The sequence below is a fragment of the Austrofundulus limnaeus genome, unplaced genomic scaffold (genome assembly GCF_001266775.1).
Source record: "Austrofundulus limnaeus strain Quisiro unplaced genomic scaffold, Austrofundulus_limnaeus-1.0 Scaffold12, whole genome shotgun sequence".
NCBI lineage: Eukaryota > Metazoa > Chordata > Actinopteri > Cyprinodontiformes > Rivulidae > Austrofundulus > Austrofundulus limnaeus.
This window is the reverse complement of record NW_013952414.1, coordinates 2,111,658-2,128,050: the sequence shown is the minus strand read 5'-3', so window position 1 is coordinate 2,128,050 and position 16,393 is coordinate 2,111,658. Positions and strand designations below refer to the sequence as shown.

The 16,393-nt window shown below is 39.2% G+C and overlaps 1 protein-coding gene across 1 annotated transcript in view; it reads left to right on the top strand.

The window, feature by feature from the left end:
* Nucleotides 1-16,393, top strand: part of atp8a2 (ATPase phospholipid transporting 8A2) — a gene marked incomplete at its 3' end in the record, with an annotated part of 62,001 nt that overhangs the window by 16,043 nt on the left and 29,565 nt on the right. Inside the window, 21 exon segments of the mRNA XM_014002237.1 lie at nucleotides 1,236-1,335; nucleotides 1,912-2,010; nucleotides 2,121-2,166; nucleotides 2,402-2,442; nucleotides 5,825-5,898; nucleotides 6,137-6,206; nucleotides 6,310-6,437; nucleotides 6,766-6,877; nucleotides 7,189-7,357; nucleotides 7,441-7,568; nucleotides 7,653-7,730; nucleotides 7,818-7,906; nucleotides 8,094-8,138; nucleotides 8,290-8,365; nucleotides 8,474-8,662; nucleotides 8,744-8,793; nucleotides 9,867-9,936; nucleotides 10,017-10,101; nucleotides 10,179-10,318; nucleotides 11,751-11,889; nucleotides 12,258-12,322. Of these exon segments, the coding sequence (XP_013857691.1) occupies nucleotides 1,236-1,335; nucleotides 1,912-2,010; nucleotides 2,121-2,166; nucleotides 2,402-2,442; nucleotides 5,825-5,898; nucleotides 6,137-6,206; nucleotides 6,310-6,437; nucleotides 6,766-6,877; nucleotides 7,189-7,357; nucleotides 7,441-7,568; nucleotides 7,653-7,730; nucleotides 7,818-7,906; nucleotides 8,094-8,138; nucleotides 8,290-8,365; nucleotides 8,474-8,662; nucleotides 8,744-8,793; nucleotides 9,867-9,936; nucleotides 10,017-10,101; nucleotides 10,179-10,318; nucleotides 11,751-11,889; nucleotides 12,258-12,322 (1,993 nt within the window).

The following is a 16,393-nucleotide window of genomic DNA, read 5'->3' as shown; positions in this document are numbered from 1 at the left end:
TGCTAATCTCCTCTCGCGTGCACGAGCAGCTGGATACGAACAGGTGGAATTTACGCAGCTCATTTACACACTTTTCCTGAAGATAGAGGAGTTTGTTGAATCTGAGGTGACATGTTCGTATGAACCCTTTGTACGAACAAAACTAAGAGAAATTTAGGATAAGAATACGAACATGTTCTTGCATGAGGCCCACTGTTTTGAGTGAAAACAGTCGCTGCAGGAGARCATCTCCCCTGCTGCCAGCAGCTGCTGACTCCTCCAGCAATTTTGACATCTATACTATGAAAAATAACACATCCAGATGTTGTAGTTTTGTTTTTTTTTTACAGTGGAAACCTGTGTGCGTTGCTGGTTTTGGTGTCTGGTGCCACTTGTCTTTGATTAGATCRAGGCAACTTTATCTACTGGAGCACAGGTGTAGAATCACCAGCTCTGAGGTTTCCGTAGCATCGGGGTCAGGATGTTATGTGTCGGAGTGACAGCCTAACAGCTGTTGAGCTGCTGTCTTTTTCCATGTAATGTCCTGCTCTCCGTATTTCGTGACAGAAGAGGGGAGAGAGAGACAAATGTTCTGGGTTCATCTCCTTGRAGATGGCGAGGCAGTGGACGGATGTGCTTCGTCATGTGGTGCATGCACTCTGTGCACTCACTCCCTCAAACATGCCTCGTCCATTAATGAAAATTTATTGCACCGGCTCTTACTTTCCACTTAGGCCACACAAGGAAAACAAATTAAAAACAAGAAAAAAACAACTTTGTCTTGAAGGTTGATTTTTTTTTCTTTTTTTAGCTTCTGTAAAAGCTCTTACTGTAGCTAATGGCTATATCAAGGCTAATCGATACAGTTGTCTGACCAATGCAGTTGACTGACAGGTTTTGGCTGCTGAGGGATTTTGCTCCTATTTTCTGCAGATTTTGGTCTAAGTTTAGTTTATTGAATTTAGAAAGTCTCTATTTATAGGCGAGTTGTTTGTGCAGCTTATATCGACTCTGTTTGCCCTTTCTGAGCACAGTGAAGTGCCCCTAATTGATTTTTTTAACTGCTTCAGTATTAAAACCCAAAAGTATTTTTCAGCCTTTAGATGCCCCTGAGAATGTTAGGTTAAAWAAAGCTATTAGCACACAACTTAWACATGATTTYCTGCATTAGCTAATGCTTTACTGTACCTGCCTCCACTTTACTCTGAATATAAACTCAGACCGAACTCTCCTTTTGTCCCCGTCTTTCTTTGCAGTACCACCAAGTATGGAATTCTCACCTTTCTGCCTCGGTTCCTCTATGAGCAGATCAGGCGGGCGGCCAATGCTTTCTTCCTGTTCATCGCACTCATGCAGGTRAATCCTGATCACAGTGGGCCTTAGCTCATGTTTCATTTTGTACCCAGTCTTTCAATGACACGTCCTGAAAGTCCATTTGAMAACAAAGGTTTGCACGGCCTTTCCTTTTTCATCAGGGCTGTGAAATAGATTTTTGAGAGTGGTACTTTAGGTTGCTTTTTTTTTCTCAGGCCTTTTAAAGTTAGTTTCTATGAAAGGCTTAGAAATATTATTTTATCTTTGAATGACTTCAGTTTGTAGAAACAGTTTAATTCTAACCAGATGGACGAGCTGAGGACAAATCCAAGAGAGGTTTTACATCGTAACATGTGAAAATGTTAAATAATGGAAACTAGGATATCTTGTGTTGTGGTTTCCTCTTTACTGTTTAACAGCACTGTCTTTTTCATGRATGGCAGGCGTGTCTTGCTGCTTTTCTGTTTCTCAAGGAAAGTCATCGCATTTTCTTTCCTCGTGCYGTTTTTGTGGTTTGCGAGGATTTCTTGTCTCTGTCATTATCAGCGTGCAAACTGAATAAATTGCTCTCAAAAGTAGCAGAGATTTCCGAGAGCTGATTCTTTTGTTTCTCACCAGCAAATCCCCGAYGTGTCTCCAACGGGTCGCTACACCACACTGGTCCCGCTCATCTTCATCCTCACTGTGGCCGGGATTAAAGAAATCATAGAGGACTATGTGAGTAACAGAAGTCAGGCATGGCTTTTTAACCATCTTACTTTATTATATAAAGTAAAAAAGACTGTTATTAAGTGATTATCCGAACATTTTTTTTGTCCTCTTTACAGAAACGGCACAAAGCAGATAACACAGTAAACAAGAAGAAGACAACAGGTAGAGTGAGAGTGCTTGTTAAATGTGCATTAACTGTCCGTTCGGGTGCGCTTGCCTCTATTTGCTTGGGTTTTGTTTTCCTTTCATGGCTGGATGAATGGCTGCTGTCTGTCTGTCAATAATAGTGCAGGCTACTGAGTGGCAGACAAAAAGACAAACGTTTTTAGAGGCCATGAATACTGTACGAGACCTGATCTATAGGCTGACTGAGGGCTGTGTTGTGCTTGTCTCTCAGTGCTGCGGAGTGGAGCTTGGCAGACGGTCATCTGGAAGCAGGTATCACTTTCATCCCATCATACTTCAACTCTGCTGCTCGCTCATGCATCGCTCCTGTTTGGTTTTTATTTTATGGTTCAATTTATCATAATGCTTTCAGGCATTATTGACACAATAGGTTCTTTGTAAAGGTGTAGCTGAAACAAAGCTAAAGAAATGTCGTGTTCTGTGAAAAATACAGCGTGAAAGCTGTTTTCTGAAATTTCCTAAGGAAGCAGAAATTAAGTTGTTAAGCTAAGACGAGCAGGACACTAGCTAAAAGTAGCAAAATGTTAGATAMGAGTAGTAAAATGAGTTAAAAGTAGCAATGCACAAGACAAAAATTGTGAAATTCTTGCTTGAAGCTAAAAGTAGTAAAATGCTAGCTAGAGGTCAAATGTAGAAAAAAGCTAGCTAAATGTAACAAAGGGATAACTTAAAGCTAAAAGTAGCAAAAGAAGACGAAAAAGAATAAAGCAAGTATGCTGCAGCAGATCTAGAAATGAATGTTTTATAAAGAACTGAAGACATCACAATCTATTTCTAGAGGGGAAGTTTTTTGAAAAAAAAACAAAACATATTTTTATTTTTAATGATCAAATTTATAAAATCCAAAAGTCATAGCACTCAGCTTCTGAATGACCCAATTTGTTTTGATAAACAGTCCCCTCTAAAAGTATTGGAACAGCAAGTCAAAGTCTCTTGTTTTTGTTGTGCACTGAAGGCATTTGAGTTTAAAATCAAAAGCTGRGCATGAGACAAGAGTTCATAATTTCAGTTTTTATTTCCTGGTATTTACATGTAGATGTGTTTAAACACATTTTTCAAGTGAGCAAAAGTATTGGAACATATAACTAACAGGTGTTTCTTATTGACCAGGTGTTTACTTTAAGGTTGATGTTCAAACATTAATAAGCTCTGCACGATTAGTCTATTGTTTTAGCCTGGGTTTAAACCTATAAAGTAGTTTTTTCTTGTTAAAGAGGAAAAAGCAACATGGAAGACCAGAGAGCTGTCTATGGGGGAAAAGCTGAGCMAAGAAGGAAAATCRGTCAGAACCAWTGGACAAACAYTGGGCAGAGCAAGCACAACAATTTGGAATGTCCTGAASAAAAGAAAGTATTKGTGTACTGAGCAAGAGACGTCCAATGGGTCAGCCAAGGAAAACAACAGTAGTTTATGACAGAAATGTTGTGAAAGCTGTCAAAAAAACACCTAAACATAACATCAGTAAGTGACATCACCAATAATCCCCACAGTTCAGGGGTGAAGGTATCACAACCCAATGTTCGAAGAAGACTCCAAGAGCAGAAATATAGAGGCCATACACAAAGATGCAAACCACTCATCAGAGATTAGAATCAGAAGGCCGGATTAAAATTTGTAAAGAAGTACAGAGATGAGCCACAAAAGTTCTTGAAGACAATCTTATGGGCTGATGAGACCAAGATTAATCTCTACCAAAGTGATGGAAAGGCCAAAGTGTGGAGAGAGAAAGGAACTGCTGATGATCTGCAACACACAAGCTCATCTGTGAAGCACGGTGCAGGTAAAGGCTTGAGCATGCATGGCTGCTTCTGGAACAGCCATGATGGAACTGATGATGGCTGCAGCAGAATGAACTCTGAAGTGTACAGAAACATTTTGTCTGCCAATTTATGGAGAAATGCATCCAAACTAATTCAGAGGGATTTTATCATGCAGCAGGAAAAAGACTCAAAGCACACTGCCAACAAAACTAAGGACTTCATCAGGGGAAAGAAGTGGAASGTTTTGGATTGGCCAAGTCAATCACCTGACCTTAACCCAATAGAGCATTTCAACCTCTGAAGAAGAGACTGAAGGGAGAAAACCCCTGAAACAAACAGGAACTGAAAGAAGCTGCGGTAAACATCTGGAACAGCATCACAAATAAAGAATGCAACAGCTTGGTGTCAATGAATCGCAGGATTAAGGCAGTCAGTGCAAGCAAGGGTTATGCCTCCAAATCTTAAATGTTATTTACTATAACGGTGTTATATCTTAAGTGGTTTAACACATCTACATGCAAATATCATGGGGAAAACAGCTGACATTTAGAACTCTTGTCTCATGTTCATCTTTTGATCCTAAACCTAAATGTTTATTCAGTGAACAACCAAAACAAAAGAATTTGACTTGTTCCAATACTTGTGGAGGGGACTGTATGAAGGTGTAAAATAGCAGAAAACATGCAGAGGCAGTTRGATAAAATAAAAAAACAGCAGGGTGGGGGAGCTGAAAAGTAAATGTGTGAAAGCTGAATCAGAGTTTACACAGGAAAAAATGCTGTAAATCAAATAATACAATAAAATGACATAATAGATGTGAGTAAATCAGGATAAATGCTGCTTCAGCTMCCAGAGCCGAATGAATTCCAGGTTGTCAGACAAACCGTTTCCTTTYGATTCTTATAGAATGTGCTCATTAACACAGCCCAGCTGTGTACATCCTCGCTCCATTAGGTTGAATCAAGTCACATTTAAGTCCTTGTAATGTGGGCGACACGCTTGTTTATCAAGATTTAAGCTCTGCTGTGTCCGGACAGATGAGGGAATTGGTTCCAGCTGCCATTTCTACTCAGTGTTCATTCTTTGTAGAAAAGTCTCATTGTGTAAATTACTTTTTTCCACTGTTTTCCTCTTAATCTTTGAATACAAGACATGGATTTTTTACTTTTAGTGGTTGCCATGAACTTATTAAGGTTTCTGTGTATTGAAGTATGAAAATAGTGCAGTACAGTCTGAAAATTCACATACTCCCATTTAATTATTATTTATGAGGTGTAAGATAGCAGACAGTATATTTGTATAATGAAATGAAAATACTACAAGTAAATCTTGTAGTTTTCCTCTTTAGGCTGTGGGTTCTTCAGACATTGTAAAAAAAAAAATTAGTTTTGATTATGTCTGATGTCGCTCCTCGGCTGTGTTTTAACTTGTCCACATGTTTTTGTTATTCTGACATGATTTTGCAACTCTTGTTTTGAAAAGTGACTTGATAGACTTGTTGTGGGTCTTTATGTTTTTGAAACGTTCAGTTTTTTAGGAATGAAATTTCAAGTTTTATTCTCGTGTACTTTTAGATTTTTGTTCATGTCTGTTTGATGTTAATGAATGCTTTAGTGTTTTTTTATTGCCACACACTTGTCAGTTTTCACTTGCAGCCTAATGAGATCTGTTAAAGCAACACATCGCTGTGCTTTCTGTCATGTTATCTCAAGTCTTTCTCTCTGATGGCTGCGTTCCTTCTGCTCACTGATGAACCTGCCTGTTATTTATGGCCCTTACCTCTTTAACTCTCCTTTACTCTTTAACTCCCCCTCTTCTCACCCCTCATGTTTCCCGTTCCTCACGCTGTTGCACGGCTGCACCCTGGCCACCAGGTGGCAGTAGGAGACATAGTGAAGGTGACCAATGGCCAGCACCTCCCAGCTGACATGGTTATAGTTTCCTCCAGGTTAGACTCTGTTTTACCTGACTGTGCATGAACATGTATCGTCTGTGTATCCTGAAACACTATGTGCCATTAATTTAATCTAACCATTTGCTTTATAATACATTTTCCCAACTAATACTAAAATACACTTTTATTTTTATAATGACGTGGATAAGTAAACAGACTTTTCAAGAATAAAATTGTCTAAATAGAGAAATCTAAACAGTTTTATATTAAATAGTTTGTTTCCTTTCTGCAGCGAGCCTCAGGCCATGTGCTACATTGAGACGTCTAATTTGGACGGAGAAACCAACCTGAAAATCAGACAGGTGTGGAAACGTTTGTTGAATCTTGTTTCTTTTCGTTCTATTTTGAAGGGTTTTTTTCTTTGTAATAAAAACAACTCATTTAGTAAATCTTTCTTGACTTCAGGGTCTCTCCATCACAGCCGGTCTTCAGACCGTGGAGGATTTGATGGCGCTGTCTGGTCGTTTGGAGTGCGAGGGACCCAACAGACACCTGTATGACTTCACCGGCACGCTGCGGCTAGAGAACCAAAAGTGAGACTGAAACTGATAGTTTATCCTGCTGGGATAGAAAATCAGTTTTTTTGTTTGTTTGTTTTTTACTTTCACTTGTTTTTTTTTTTAAAACAGCATTTAATTGTTGTACATAAAAAATATGCTCAAAAACACTCAATGAATCGACAAATGTTTATGTTGACAGACACTATGTCTGCTTTAAATGTGTAAAAATGATACATTTGCATTCTTTAGTAACAAAAATGTAAAGATTTTTTAATCAAAGAAAATTTAAGAAGTTTGATAAAAGAGGTCAGTTTAATATATATATTTTTAATTTTTAGTCTTTATGCTTTTTTCTCTTCAGTCCGGCTCCTCTGGGTCCAGACCAGGTGCTGCTTCGAGGCGCTCAGCTCAGGAACACACAGTGGGTCGTGGGAATTGTTGTCTACACTGGCCATGACTCCAAACTAATGCAGGTACATCTCTTGTCTGATAAAAAGTTTTATTTAAAACATGTAGAGTTCTGGTTTTAAATGTTTAAAAGTAAAACACATTTCAAGCTGGGTTTTATGTCTTTGTTAGCTTTCCTTAAGACTAAAGAGTGTTGGATCAATTCACCTGCTGCTCTGACTTCTTAAACATTATTCTGATAATCATAATAATAATAATAATAATAATAGTAAATATATTTTTACATTGATGCATGTTTTTAAATGACTTCAGTGAGACAGAATGAACTAAAAGGTGTTTGAACTTATTTTATTTTTTTGACCTGTCCACCTTCCAGAACTCCACAAAGGCCCCGCTGAAGCGCTCTAACGTGGAGCGGGTGACCAACATGCAGATCCTGGTCCTGTTCGGGATCCTGCTGGTCATGGCGCTGGTCAGCTCTGTGGGCGCAGCCATCTGGAACAGAGAGCACACCGATGAAGCCTGTTGGTACCTGTCCAGGGCAGGTGAGAGCACCAACACAAAATCTACGGTGAGGAGGAATCAGACACACCTGGGCACTAAATAAGGACATTTCCTGTCTGGTCAGGCGACATCTCCACCAACTTTGCATATAACCTGCTGACATTCATCATCCTCTACAACAACCTGATCCCCATCAGTCTTCTGGTCACTTTGGAGGTGGTGAAGTTCACACAGGCTCTCTTCATCAACTGGGTATAAATACTTCATATCGTAGTCTTCTTATAAAAACATTTCTATAAAGAACAAATGTTCCTAAGGATTGTGCWTTCTTCTCAGGACGTGGAGATGTATTACGCAGAGACAGACACACCAGCCATGGCTCGAACATCAAATCTGAACGAGGAGCTGGGCCAGGTCAGTTCTATCATAACTTAGAAAATTAAAACCGTTACATACTCTGTTAATGCTGATTAAAAACTGGTGTTTCATCTATWTTTTTAGGTGAAATACCTCTTTTCTGACAAAACGGGAACCCTCACCTGTAACGTCATGCACTTTAAGAAGTGTACCATTGCAGGAATCACATATGGGTCAGCCGTCTTTACGTTAACTATCTCTCCTACCTCAGATTGCTTTTAAACACACCTCATTGTTTCTCAACCTTGTAACAAGCTAACTTTATCGTGACGTAGTTGCTCAGTGAACTGCTCGTTTAAACAGAGAAACTAATCAACTGATTTTGAACTGATTCCTTTTGCAATTCAACCGTAACTGCAGCCACTTCCCTGATCTTGACTGTGATCGCTCAATGGAGGACTTCAGGTTAGTGATCTTCTTCGTCCTTCCTCTAGTTTTTCCTGCTTTGAGCATTTTCTAACTTGTTTTTTTCCAGAATGCATGCAGGTTTTGAACATGTTTTATAGTGTTTCAAAATTTCTGACTTTAACTGTGATTCTGTATTTTTGTCTTCCAGTAATCTTCCGTCCAACAGTCATAACTCCACAGAGTTTGACGACCCAACTCTCATTCAGAACATAGAACAGAACCACGTGAGTGCCCCAGGAGGCTTTTCAAACATTTTATTTGGAAGTTTTTAATGTCTTAAAAGGCACCAGAGCACTGCAGTTACACCTCTCAACTCCTCTGTACACTTCCAGCCTACATCTCCTCAGATCTGTGAGTTCATGACGATGATGGCGGTGTGTCACACGGTGGTACCAGAGAGGGAGGACAACCAGATCATCTACCAAGCCTCGTCACCTGACGAAGGAGCCCTGGTCAAAGCTGCTAAAGGACTTGGCTTTGTCTTCACCGCGAGGACCCCTGATTCCGTCATTATCGACGCTGTAAGCTTGTTAAATTCGTCTAAACGTCTGTTTTTAAGGAGGCAGATGCTGATGTTTTGTGTTTTTTTTTTTTTTTTCCAGAGAGGAAAAGAGATGAGCTATGAGCTGCTGAATGTGCTTGAGTTTTCCAGGTAATCCTCTCTGTATCAACAGCTCCATCATTTAAAGCGACGCATGGTTTTAAAGCGTTAAAGGGATCCCCGATTAGTTGTAACATTAGATTTTATTTGATAAACATTTACTTTAACTGTAAAATAAAGACTGTAAAAATACTGTAGCCTGTTTAGTTTTGTAAATTTTTAAATATATATTTTAACACGGATGGGGCCATTTTATTTACACACAAAGCATTCTGGGTAAATGATGACATGGATAGGTCCTCGGTGTGAGCGAGCTATATCCACCCTGAAGGTTAATCTTGGACAATATCTGATGATAGGCTCTTTTAAATGAAACCAGAGAGCGTTGACAGAGAGGAGAAGGTAGAAATGACTCAGCCTGTACCTGAAAATATGGATGGAGGACAACAGAGCTGCTTCACAGTGGAAGAAGCTCAGCTTAGCCTATTAGCTTTAGCATTAGCCCCAACGCTATCACCATATATATGTATTAGCTCAGCGCTACACATTCTCCTCTCGTCACTGAGGTCCTCCATCCACATGACAGAGAGGGGAACGCAAAAATGACTCAGTCTGCAACTGAAAATATGGATGGAGAACCTCAGTTTAGCTTGTTTGTCGCGCTGAACTAATACATGTAAGGCAATATAGCATCGGCGCTAGCATGAAGGCTAACAGGCTAAGCTGAGGTTCTTCCATGAAGCAGCTCTGTTGTCCTCCATCTATATTTTCAGTTACAGGCTGAGTCATTTCTACCTTCTCCTCTCTGTCAACGCTCTCTGGTTTCATTTAAAAGAGTCGATCATCAGATATTGTCCAAGATTAACCTTCAGGGTGGATATAGATAGCTCACACCGAGGACCTATCCACGTCATCATTTACCCAGAATGCTTTGCGTGTAAATAAAATGGCCCCGTCCGTGTAATATATTTTTAAACTTATAGTTTAAAAATTATAAAAATAAACATCCTACAGTATTTTTACAGTCTTTATTTTACAGTTAAAATATATRTTTATCAAATAAAGTCTAATGTTACAACTAATCAGGGATCCTTTTAAAGCTAGAATCACTTCTTGTTTCACAGTAACCGCAAGCGTATGTCTGTGGTGGTCCGGACGCCCAACGGGAAGCTGAGGCTGTACTGCAAAGGAGCCGTATGTTTTTCTCATCGTCATCATCAATCCTGAATCCAGTCACAAGCTGTTGATGAAATAAAACGTCTTCTCTTTGTCAGGATAATGTTATTTTTGAACGACTGCACGAAACGTCTCAGTACAAAGAAATTACTGTTGCTCATCTGGAGCAGTTTGCTACTGAAGGTAAAAACAAACAGTGGAAAGGAAATACTAAAATAATGTCTGYTTCATATCTTAAATGTTTTTTTTTAATCCTGTAGGTCTGAGGACCCTGTGTTTTGCGTACGTGGACCTGGAAGAGGGCGCCTATCAGGAGTGGTTGAAGGARTACAGCCGAGTCAGCACTGAACTCAAAGACCGCGCTCAAAAACTAGAGGAGTTATATGAACTATTGGAAAAGGTAAAATCTAAATAATAATACTGATCTCTGTATCTGGCCAACACTTTAATGTGAAGGGTCATGTTGAAAACTAAGATTCTGTAAGTCTTAAAATATCTCGTATTTATTGTTTTTTGCGTTTTCTTTATTTTATTGTTGTGTGTGAAAACTAACAATCAACATCCAATAAAGATAAAGTTTGTATTTTATTAAATTTTTTTCAATTAATTTTATTTTTTATGTTTATTTCAAACATGTACAGACATAAAAACAAAACAAGAAAACAGAATTAAACGTATGTGAAACAAAGCCAAACAAAATAGGGATGCACCGATATGAACATTTCAGCCAATATCAATATCCGATATTATTATTGTGTGTATTTATAGCTGATAGCCGATATTTACTGATATTGCACAATAACACAACTTATTTACAGTATATACATATACGCACAAATATACTTGTCTTTTTTCGATACCGTATAAAAACAACCAGACCGCTGACATGACTCTCTACTTGAGTTCTAAAAACTAAATCTGTAAACTTCAAACACTTCAACTTTATTTATTTTATATTTAATTTTATATTTATTTGTCCACCCCCCACCACCACCACCAAACCTCCTTCTGGAGAACCTTAGTGGTTGATAGGGCAGCTTTATGTAGTGRACAGATTTATTTATTTATTATTATTTTTTTATTCATATGCATTTGCTTTGTTTGCCAGCAGGGGRCAGAGTTGCTCCATTGACTCCCACCTTTGACCTTTCTTAATTAAGCATCACATCCTTGGATTGYAAAGCACAGTTAGAATAAACTTTTTAAGTTCTCTCCATAGTTTTGCTTGGTGCTTGTCCTTGTTGGTCATATATGTTGTTAAAAAGTAAATGTTTGGACTTTCTGTAGAGCAGAACTGTTGCATATAAAATCCAAAGACTTGAGGAAGAGAGTTGAAGTGAGAAAAGTATGTTAGGAGAGAGAAAGAAGGAAGCATGAGGAGGAGGAGGAGGAGGAGGAGGAGGAGAGCTCCGGTTGGGAGACCACAAGGATAATTACCTGCACAAGTCTGCCAAAAGCCCCATAAAACTGGAGTCAACAACACAGTTGTGTTAAGTTGGGTGTCTGTGTGGGAGTCTAATGAGGTCACACATGCATTTAAATGCTGAACAAATTAAAGCAAGCAGGGGGAAAGGTAATGGCTTACTTTTTTGGCATGAAGAAACAGAGTCAGAACAGAGGTCCAAACTGTGCTGCTTTTCCAGCCGAACCCTTCTGGCATCGCTCGTATCCTCCAATTAGATCTGTATGATGGAAGGATGCTCATGTAAAAGACCGACTGAATTTGTTGACCAAACTTGTTTTCTTGTTAACTTCATTAGCTGTTTATTATTACTATTATTATTTTAAACCGTTATGTTTTACTCTCGACTCTCTCTCCGTCCCACCAACAGAACTTAATGCTGCTGGGCGCCACGGCAATAGAGGACCGTCTCCAGGCCGGCGTCCCAGACACGATCGCCACTCTGATGAGGGCCGACATCAAGATCTGGGTCCTTACAGGAGATAAGCAAGAGACTGCCATCAATATAGGTGAGAGGGAGGAATAGATAAGTGTTGAAAGGTATTTGTGTTTAGKGGGGAAGTAGTCATTTTGATTGTTTTTAAAGTCCTGACATATAAGGGGATTGCAGTGACACAGGTGTTTGGTTTCCTGACAGTCGTGAAAAAAGATGCTGGCAGGTGTCCAGGAAGTTCGAGGCTTTTAAAAGAAAAACAYGAGCTGACTGACATTTGTCGCTCCTAATTGAAGTGGAGATCTCCTCAGAGACTCAGCTTCACTTTTTGTTTTTAACCAGCCTGAGAGCAAAGTGATGTTCCGGATTTTCCTCGTGTTTTGTGTTAAATTTCCACTTTGCATCCAGAACGTTCAGCCTCATTTGATCCACATTGTTCCTCAGGTTACTCCTGTCGTCTGGTGACACACGGCATGTCCCTCGTTATCGTCAACGAAGACTCCCTCGATGTGAGTAAACCTTTTCTTACCCCTCCTCCTCCTCCTCCTCTTCTTGGGACTTTTTGTGTGAGGGTTCCCGAGGGAGGAAGTTCTGCGGTGGGGTCTTCAGCAGGTTACCGTGAGAACCAGGGTGTGGTCCACAGCCAGATTGGTGGGTGGGGCTCTTTGTGTGTTCACAGGTGTAGGTAATTAAAGTCTCTGATGTCCCCCACCACCACCACCAAACCTCCTTCTGGAGAACAGCAGATAGAGTTTTAAACTGTCACTGAACTATCCCGCTCCCAGTCGGATCTATTTCTAGTTAAATGCCAGCAGATCGTACGTGTTCACGTTACAGTTGCTACTTAGAGTGAGGACTAAGGCTGTCCTTGTCAGCAGATTTAATTTTCTTAATTCTTTTAGCCCCACTTGAGTGTTCTTTGCATTTCATGCGGGACTTCTTACCCAAGACTGCCTCATTGGCGTCATGTGTTTTCCAGCACACGGTCTGCAAGAAAGTCACGGCATTTTCTTATTCCTGTGTTTTAATATGCGAAACGTTGGAGATTTGGCCTTCATAGATGTGAAGTGTAGCCCTGTCTGTTTGTGTTTGTGTGTGAGCGAAGCTTTGTGGGCCCAAAGTGTGCGTAAACACTAGAAGGATAGACGTCTGTGCTCGTTTCTCAGCTGGTGGGCGTCTCGGTGGCAGTAATCATATTAGTTTGCAGCGTGATTCTGTTATATGGTGAACAGGGGATCTCATTTTATGTGTAAAATAATTTTAACTTGGTCATGGTTGTACAATTAACTGAACACCTTCCCCACCCCCAGCATCATTTCTGATCCTCGCCTCACTCTGATAAAATGGCTTCTTGTGATTTTTCACACTTACCTAAAGATAATGCCTCAAAGTTTCCAGACTTTCTGAGCTGCTGGTCGAAATCCAGACATGGACACTTTGATGGAAAATGGAATTAGTTTGGACAGAGTGAATATTATGCTTTAAGGTGATTAGCTTAACGTTCCCCATACAGTCAGCTCAATGTGTGAAACAGAAGAAGATGATCAATCCTAAAATGATTTGTAATTTTTTAGCAGTTTGATTGAATACAGCTGAAGGTTAGCTGTCTGTGTTCTGTAGTTGATGTGAAAAAGGGATGCTTTGGCTTGAACAGATGATAAACGGCAAATTCAAAGCAAAAAATCCTCAGCAAAGGTTAAACATACAGCTTTTATTGGTCAGAGAGGAAATCAGTCAAAGTTCCCGAGTGTCATTTGCATCAACATGTGAGAAAAGAAAACGTTCTAATCCATCTTAAACTATTTTCAGACAGGAATAAAAACATTTGGAATGGCTGAGTGGCTTTATATGAAGTGTTACAGCTGAGCATCGCTGTCTAAAGACGACAGGATAAACACAAAAGACTGTGGGAAGAGTCGCTGAGCGGAGCAAGAAAACAGTTTTTTTCTTCTACTTAGCTTTTTCACAGGAAAACTGAGAAGAACAGTTGGATGACATTCATGAGACGACAATGATGGGTTGTGAGTGGATTCTCGTRTGCGTGATCTCATTAACGCCTGCTGCCGAGAAGAAAAAACAATGTTTCTGCCTCTGTGTGCGCAGGTTATGTTCAAGGTTTGCTCAAAACTACAACTGACATTTCTCAACAGCAGATGGTCTCAGTTTGAAAATTTAACTCGAGGAGGTGGTCGACCATGATTCTATTTTAAAAATGCTAGATCTTTAATTATTTCTGTGTTTTTAGCTAATTTTTCAGTGCCTGTAGAACACGTGACAAACTCAAGACCTGCAGGTCAAATGTCACCATTGAGACACCCCCACTTACAAGAAGAAAAAAATGTTTTATTTAAACCTAATTTTATATAGAAATACATGTTAAATCAATTTTAAACTTTATATTTACGATTCAATGCAACAAAATACATTTAAAACATGAAAAACAAAAATATTTGTCCTGAGCAATTGAGTTGATTAGCCCTGTAKTAATGTCTCACAATAAGCTGCTTTAAAGCCAGCATCAACCATAAACTACATCTCCCATAATGCATGTCGATGATTTGATATCCCACCACCAGGTGGAGCTGCACATGATTCAAAAGTAGCTGGCAGATGAAATTCATCGTGTAAAAATCTGTATTTAGCTGCATTTTCGCCGGCTACTATTACTGTGGCTAAGTTGTACTGGGAGGTGGGAATTTCCCACTTTTAAGCCATAAATTTAAACTGGAACGCCCCTCCAGTGGGATTTCCCAGTCAGAATATGGGGAGTTCAAAATTCAAGATGGCAGCTACTCAGCRCAACAGTAAGACTTGTTTACTTTTAATAGTATTTCTGTATTATTTATTTCACATATTCAGTTATACTCATACTTTTCAGTGTTTTATAAGAGGATGTGTTTAAACACTGTTTTTATGCATGAAATACCATGTAGAGCTCAGTAATTATTTCTTAGTGGTGTTCAGTGTAGAAATGAGGAAGTGACGTTTCCTGTTTAGTCAAAGTTAAACACGAAACGTTGAAGTTAATTACARCTGATGCTCATGTGGCCCTTAGTGAAAATGAGTTCAACACCCCTACTGTTGAAGCAACACACCAAACACAAGACCTTTTAAAATGTTTTGCTTATAAGATTGAAATCCACCTTTACCACAATAACATTTAAAGATGTTTGGAGCCGCAGAAACATGTGGAGTCAGTCATGCCTCCTTATCAGGRCGACTTCAGAGCTATGGTCGTGTGTGATGTAGATGAAAGCCATGCCATCTTCAGCTCCACACTTATCAATGGCTCACTTAAAATAGCTCACACCAGGCCCTCTTCTTTACGCATGTGGGCCCGTTTGAAAGTCCGACCTGCACATGAGTGGAAACAGAGGCAGCTTATCAAAATCTCTCCTCAGGGTTGACCTTTTTGCTCCCATTTGTATCAGGCACTGTAGCATCACTGGTAATGTTTTCAGCTTGTCAGTGTGCCTTTAAGTGTGATCAAGGRAAAACTCAGACCTGGAGTCTTGTGTTAACAGATTTTATCAGGACACAGCTGAAGAAGCCAGACGACATTACAGTAAAATATTGAAAMACTACTTCTGCTACTGGTTAACCCGTATTGAAAAATACTGCCTGAGTTAGTGTACTGTAGCTTCCACTCATGACCAAAAACAGAATTTCAAAATCAAACAAGTTAATAAAGGATAAAACTTGACGAGAGTGGAAATTAGCTTCTCAKTGGGTTCAGTTATGAGTGTTTGTCCAGTCAAGGGTTGGGTGATATTGGCAGATGAAAAAATCATGATTAATCGTGGCATTTGGCCAATAACAATTCAATTTAAAAATACTTGACTGATCCCAATGGGAAATGAAATAAAATAACGATTAATTAGTGCTGGATGATATGGCTGAAAAACTTTTTTTTGTTGTCTAGCATCTAGACACCTTCAAAAAAATAATAGCTTTTATTTTGAAGGTGACTCTTAGCTTTCCCAGTGTTGTTTAACTGAAAGGTCCTAGCTTATTGTATCAGAAAGTTATTTAGAAGTTATAACCAGTGAAATTATCAATATTATATCAGACGTTTTCTATRTCACATATTGAACATGTGTTTATCACAGTATATATTGTTATTGAATCATCACCCAGCCCTATGATTAATGACAGGGTTTTTTTTGCATGTTTTTGACTCTAAATTACCCTGTGTTCTAAAATAGTATTTCTAAATTCAGTCAAATAAATCTTAATTTTTAACAGGTTAAATTAGTAAACTATGAATTAAAACCCACTTTTCTCACAATGTTGAGGGACAGCAGATATTTAATATCGAGCTAATGTGTGCGCTTGATGGTGAAAATACATTAAACACAAAAATATGTCATGTGGCTCTAATTGCAGTAATTGCAAAGTGACAAATATTAATTATTGACAGTTTTTCCTGGCAAATAATTGCACACTATATGTTTTTTCCATGTTTATGCATTTTTCTTTCCGTGTAAATCTGCTGATCGTTGATTGATGGTGACTGTGTCCATCCATCCATCCATCCATCCATCCATTTTCTTCCGCCTATCCGGGGTCGGGTCGCGGGG